General features: G+C 56.2%; 1 protein-coding gene across 1 annotated transcript in view; it reads left to right on the forward strand.

Annotated features, from left to right (window-relative positions):
• PTPRS (protein tyrosine phosphatase receptor type S) overlaps nucleotides 1-6,439 on the forward strand; it is a 54,967-nt gene that overhangs the window by 39,273 nt on the left and 9,255 nt on the right. Inside the window, 8 exon segments of the mRNA XM_024746022.1 lie at nucleotides 25-122; nucleotides 631-884; nucleotides 1,767-1,860; nucleotides 1,956-2,171; nucleotides 2,660-2,817; nucleotides 3,338-3,349; nucleotides 3,528-3,640; nucleotides 5,391-5,438. Coding sequence (XP_024601790.1) covers nucleotides 25-122; nucleotides 631-884; nucleotides 1,767-1,860; nucleotides 1,956-2,171; nucleotides 2,660-2,817; nucleotides 3,338-3,349; nucleotides 3,528-3,640; nucleotides 5,391-5,438 — 993 coding nt within the window.

Raw genomic sequence — 6,439 nt, forward strand, 5'->3', positions numbered from 1 at the left:
CCCGCCTGCCGCTGCCTGGTGCAGTCTCGCCCAAGAACTTCAAGGTGAAGATGATCATGAAGACGGCGGTTTTGCTCAGCTGGGAGTTCCCCGACAACTACCACTCGCCCACGCCCTACAAGGTGCAGCTTCCCGATGAGTCGGGGGGGCGGGGCTCGGCCGGGGTTGGGCCCAGGGTTGGGGGTCAGCTGGACTCACCCGCCGGGTAGGCTTGAGGCTCAGTCTGGGGTTGGGGCTTAGTTCGGTGTCAAGATTTATTAGTCTGGGATCCAGGCTCAGTCAGAATTGGGGCCTAGCCTGGGATCGGGGCTCAGCTAGGATTCAGGCCCAGTGTCTCAGTCTAGGCTCGAGCCTCAGTCTGGAATTAGGGCTCTTTAAGGATTGAGACTTAGAGCCAGGACTTGGCCGCGATGGAAGCTCAGCCTGGGTGCGGGGCTCAATCTGGGGTTGGGGCTGAGTTTGGGGTCAAGACTTAGTTTGGGATCAAGGCTCTGTTAGAATTGGGGCTCAGCTGGGATTGAGGCTCAGTCTGGGGTCACGGTTGGCAGGGTCAGGGCTAAGTCTGGGATCCAGGCTCAGTCAGGACCAGGGGCTCAACCCAGAGCCCTGCTGAGCTGGCCCGTCCCACAGATCCAGTACAATGGGCTCACACTGGACGTGGACGGCCGCACCACCAAGAAGCTCATCACGCACCTCAAGCCCAACACCTTCTACAACTTCGTGCTGACCAACCGCGGCAGCAGCCTGGGTGGCCTCCAGCAGACGGTCACTGCCTGGACCGCCTTCAACCTGCTCAGCTCTAAGCCCAGCGTGACCCCCAAGCCTGACTCCGAAGGCTACATTGTGGTGTATCTGCCTGACGGCCAGAGCCCTGTGCCTGTCCAGTAAGCTCAACTCGCCCCGCTCAGGGATTTTGCACCCCTCCACCAGCCAGCTACCCCTCCACCAACCAGCTCTGTGACTGGGGCCAGCCACTTGATCTCTCTGTGCCTCAGTTTCCTCAACTGTCTGTAAAACAGAGATCGCATCAGCCCCACCCCGTGTGGTTCCCCTGAAGGTCCAGTGCTTCTCGTAGATGTCACTAAATGTGACCTCGTGTCTGTTCCTTGAGCATTCCCTGACGCCCCCATATGCCTGACCTTCTACTGGTTCTAGGTTCCTAGACTGGTTGGTGGGGAGACAGAGCTGGACACAGACACCCTCAGCCCCATGGTGTGGCAGTGAGAGGCACCAGGGCTGAGAGTCCCCAGTAAGGAGAAGAGGACTCTGGGAAGCAGGGGAAAATCGAGGATTACAAAACTGTGGGCATGGAAGCTGGGGTTTTGAAGGATGTATAGGAGTTTGAGAACTATACAGTTGACCCTCGAACAGCACAGGTTTGAATTACATGGGTCCACTTATGCGTATTTCTTTCAAGAAGTACAGACTACAGTATTACACAATCCATGGCTGGTTGAATCCACAGATAGATAGAGAACCATGGATACAGAGGATCAGCTGTACTTACGCATGGATTTTTGACTAACCCCCACGTTGTTGAAGGCTCAACTGTAATTTCACAGGGTAGGCTTTATAGGCAAAAGGTACAGTATCATCAAAAGCCTGGAGGCTTGAATCAGGAACTATAGTCCTATGTGACTGGGGCCGTATGCCCAATGTATGAGCAGAAGGGAAGATTCAGAGAGGGGCGGCTCCCCATCTCAGCCCTAGATAGCATCCCTTGGTCATGCTAGTAGACAACCCCCCATGACTCCATCTCCTGATAGGAACTACTTCATTGTGATGGTGCCACTGCGTAAATCTCGTGGTGGCCAGTTCCTGACCCCGCTGGGCAGCCCAGAGGAAATGGACCTGGAGGAGGTAAGAGCCAGTGGGGCCCAGACAACGTCCCAGCTTTCGTGAGCCCAGTTGCTCCCAGCCAGGTTCGTGAGCAGCCCACATCTCTGTTCCCACAGCTGATCCAGGATATCGCACGGCTGCAGAGGCGCAGCCTGCGGCACTCGCGCCAGCTGGAGGTGCCCCGGCCCTACATCGCAGCTCGCTTCTCAGTGCTGCCACCCACCTTCCATCCCGGCGACCAGAAGCAGTACGGTGGCTTTGACAACAGGGGCTTGGAGCCTGGCCACCGATATGTTCTCTTTGTGCTTGCTCTGCTGCAGAAGAGCGAACCCGTAAGTCCCAAATGGTGTCTGCCCATATCGAGCCACACCCACTGAGTGAGGCAGGCCAGTCCCTAGGGCCCTGACCTCAGAACCAGACACAGATCCTCCTAACTGTGGTCAGAGTTGGGCAGAGGGAACGGTTTGAGGTTGAGGGTATCCCATAGGGAAGGTTTGTTAGAGGAAAGGATTTTGGAACTAGGGCTTTGACGGATATGTAGGAGTTCGGTAAAGAAAGGGCATCCCACAGTTTGCATGTGCAAAGGTCTGGGGTGCAAGAGGAGCAAAAGGGATTTCAGAGTGGCTGAAACAGAGTGAGGAAGGGGGAGAGTGAAGATTGGCAAGGGCCAGGCCACGTAGGCCACCAGGGTCAGGGTTCTTGGGAGCTGTAGGAGGGTTTAGAGTAGGGGATGGACGTGGATTTGTGTTTGAGAAAGACCCATGTGGCCACCGTGAGGAGGACGGGCACTGATGGAGGTCCCCCCACCCCATTCCTGCAGACATTTGCGGCAAGCCCCTTCTCAGACCCCTTCCAGCTGGATAACCCAGACCCGCAGCCCATTGTGGATGGCGAGGAGGGGCTCATCTGGGTGATCGGGCCCGTGCTGGCTGTGGTTTTCATCATCTGCATCGTTATTGCCATCTTGCTCTATAAGAAGTGAGCCCCCTGCCCTGCCCCCCACTTGACAGGAGGGAAGCCTTCCTAAAAAAGGAGGGGGGTCTGGAAAGATCCAGGGGGGAACGGTCATCTCAGAGGATCATCGCAGAAGGCCTGTATAGTCCAGACGGGGAAACCAGGGCTCAGAGAAATTAAGCCACCTGATCAAAGTCACACAGCCTGGGAAATGGCAGGGCTAGGGTTGCATCCCAGCCAGCGATTTGACTCCTGTTAAGTCTCGCGCTCCACTCGGCAAGATTTGGGGTGGGGGTTGCCTCTATCCAGTTTAACGAGGTCACGTGGGACATGTCCCAGCTTAGAAAAAGAGGGCTGAGATGTTATTCCTTGTGGTGGGGGACCCACGCAGGAAGGATTAGCCCCATTTTCTGGAGGAGACCGAGACTCAGAGAGGGAAAGAAAGCCACCCACAGTCACAGAACAGGCCCTTGATGGCCAGCACACCCTCACCTGTCTTCTTTCTCCCCCCCCACTCCTCACCTATGTCTGTTTTCGGGAGCAGTAAGCCTGACAGGTAAGAACTGGTCCTGCCCTTTGGAGGCCGAGGAGGGGAACTGGGGTGGCGTCGTGCCTGTTGGGTGAGCGGGCGCCTGGCTGCTCCAGCCATCGCACACGTGTCTGTGCGTGGTCGTGGGAACCCCAGTTGCGCGCAACTGGGTCACATGTTCGCGTATCTGCTTGCTCCTACAAAGTAAACGCAAGGACTCAGAGCCCCGCACCAAATGCCTACTGAACAACGCCGACCTCGCCCCCCACCACCCCAAGGACCCCGTGGAAATGAGACGCATTAACTTCCAGACGCCAGGTATGTGCTGATCCCAGGTGCCAGGGACGACAGCGATGGGGGAAGGGGAGAGGTAGCATAGGAAGAGAGGAAGCTGCCACCTCGGTGGATCCCGAGGACTGCCCCCACTGAACTGTGCTTGGTACGATTCAGTTCCTAATTCCCAAATTCCTCCGTGGCTCTGGGCTTGGAACTGTCATGGGTTGATTCTGCTTACAACCAAGGGAGGCTTTCGAAGAGTTGCATTTAACTGGTGGCTGCTGTCTTCTCTGAGAGCTTAAAGGACATCTTCAGACAAAGACAAAAGCAAAACTTTTCTGAATCCTCATGTCTTTTGGCAGAAAGAGCTCTGCTTCTGTTCACACCTCTGGTTTTAAGGCCACACAGTGGTGGGTGTTAGGGTTTTTCCCACTCCCCAGGGATGTGCCCCTAGCAAGGTGTAAGAATTCCACCTCCACCACACTCTGTCTCTCTCCCCTCCATGGCCACAGATGCTCATCTTCTCCCTGCCTCTTTATAGTTCCCTGTAGGTTAATAGGATTCAGCCGAGTCGCCTGCCATGCTTGGTGGGAGAACTGAATCAGGACCTTGCCCTTGATCATCTTCATAGGCAGTGGTCCTCTCATTCCCTCACCTCCTCCCTCTTTTTTTTTTTTTTTTTTTTTTTTTTTTTCGGTACGCGGGCCTCTCACTGTTGTGGCCTCTCCCGTTGCGGAGCACAGGCTCCGGACGTGCAGGCTCAGCGGCCACGGCTCACGGGCCCAGCCGCTCCGCGGCATGTGGGATCTCCCCGGACCGGGGCACGAACCCATGTCCCCTGCATCGGCAGGCGGACTCTCAACCGCTGCGCCACCGGGGAAGCTCCACCTCCTCCCTCTTAATGGGCTCATGCCAGCTGCTTCTCACCAAATAAGGAATTTTTAACTTAACTGATGGCCGCTGTTCTCCTTATGAGCTCACAGCATGGTAACGTCTGTCTCTCTGCTTGCACCCAGCTCTTCACTTTTTGTCTCTGAACTCGTTCATATTAACTCTTTCCAACCAAATGGAGATTTTAAAACATTTATATTGAACTGATGGCTGCAGTCCTCTTGAAGGGCTCGTGCGTATAGCCTTGCATGCTATTCCTAATGTATTTTATTTCTCTCTCTTTTCTGCTGCTGGACTGTCTCATGTTAGTTCCATGTTTATCCAAACGAGGATTTTGATCATTTATTTTAACTGATGGCTGCAGTCCTCCATAAGAGATCATGAAAGGTCTCATGACACCCCTAATGTACTCCCTTCTCTTTTCTGTCTCTGGACCAGCTTATCTCAATTCTGTTTCCATCCAAATGAGGATTTTAAATGTGTATGTTTTAAGTGATTGGTGCTGTCCTCCTTAAAGGTCATGACATGGGCCCGTATGTCCTTCCCCTGCCCCCAAGTTTCTCCCTCACCATCCTGCCTCTCCTCCAAAATCCCCTCTGCTGACCCCAACAGGGGACCCAAGGCCAGGTTGGTCTGGGGGGACACGTTGATAGAAGAGCCTAAAACTTTGGGATCTTTCCGAGGTCACAGCTGAAAATCAGGGCTGGCCGATGTCCAGCCGGAGGGAAGCACAGCAGCTGCCGTTGGTTCTCCGGTTGGGGCCCAGGCGGCCGTGTGTCCCTCACTCATTGCTCTGCCCTTTGCGTCTGTCCGCCGGCTGCTGTGCGTGCACCCAGCGAGGGGCGGGGGGAGGTGGCCTCCCTGCGTGTTTTCATTTATTTATTGTTTGCTGTTTCTGCAGATTCAGGCCTCAGCAGCCCCCTCAGGGAGCCGGGGTTTCACTTTGAAAGTTAGTTCCTGTGTCTCTGTTCTTAGCTTCCTTTCGCACCTGTTTGTTTTCATCCTTGGTTTCTCCATCCCGCCTCCTTTCTCTCTGCCGGCCTGTCCTGCGCTGGCTTCTCGAGGGGGGGCGGGGGTGTGGTCTGCCGGGCCCTGAGGTCGCGGGCTGTGACTGCGTGCGTGCGTGCGTGTGCGTGTGTGTGTGTGTGTGTGGTGTGTGAGAGAGAGAGAGAGAGAGAGTGTGGGAGCGGGAGTCTAGGTGAGACATGTATGTACATGTAAGTATCGCCCATGTGATAGGGGACCCACCAGTCAAATGGACACCAGCCCCAGACCCCTTAGATGTGGGCTCTGGGGCAGCCCCCGGGGTGGCGGGGAACACGCAGGGGCTCAGACCAACAGCTCTTCACCAGCTGGCTCAGCACATCTTTATCAGTTTAACACCAGTGCTTTGGTGCTGGCGTATAGCCGTCAGCCTCCCTATATCTGCAGAGCGAATGTGTGAGCTCATGCATGGCCACCAGGCCCCAGGAGAGGCCAGGGGTCTGGCAGGCTCAGATATGGGGAGGAAAGAGCCAGGCCCACCCCACCCTCCCAGGTCCCTCAGCTCCACCTGGCAGAGGACTTTTGGGTCCCTCTGATCCCCCAGGGGCCGGAAGGGGTACTGGCCTCCCGCCCCTGCCCCAGGGATGGTATTTCCGAAAGCCCGGCCAGCTGCATTCGCTTCTTCATCTCTGTCACTTGCCTGCTTCACGAGGCACCAGGAGCTTGAAGTCCTGGGCGCGTTGACCCTTCCCCAGCCCCTGCATCCCCAGCTGGTTGCAGGGGGGCACTGGGGAGGGAGGGCACTGGGAGCTGGGGCTCAGCCCAGAGCCGTCACCTCGTGCTACCCCCTTCAGCCCCGCAGGCCTGGGGTCCCTGCCCCCACGGGGGCTGCCCTGAACCTTCCCCTCCCCCACCACTCCCTCTAACTGCAGCTCGTCCATTGCAGACTCACACTGTAGAGCAACC

Source organism: Neophocaena asiaeorientalis, unplaced genomic scaffold (assembly GCF_003031525.2).
Source record: "Neophocaena asiaeorientalis asiaeorientalis breed wild unplaced genomic scaffold, Neophocaena_asiaeorientalis_V1.1 scaffold357, whole genome shotgun sequence".
Lineage (NCBI taxonomy): Eukaryota > Metazoa > Chordata > Mammalia > Artiodactyla > Phocoenidae > Neophocaena > Neophocaena asiaeorientalis.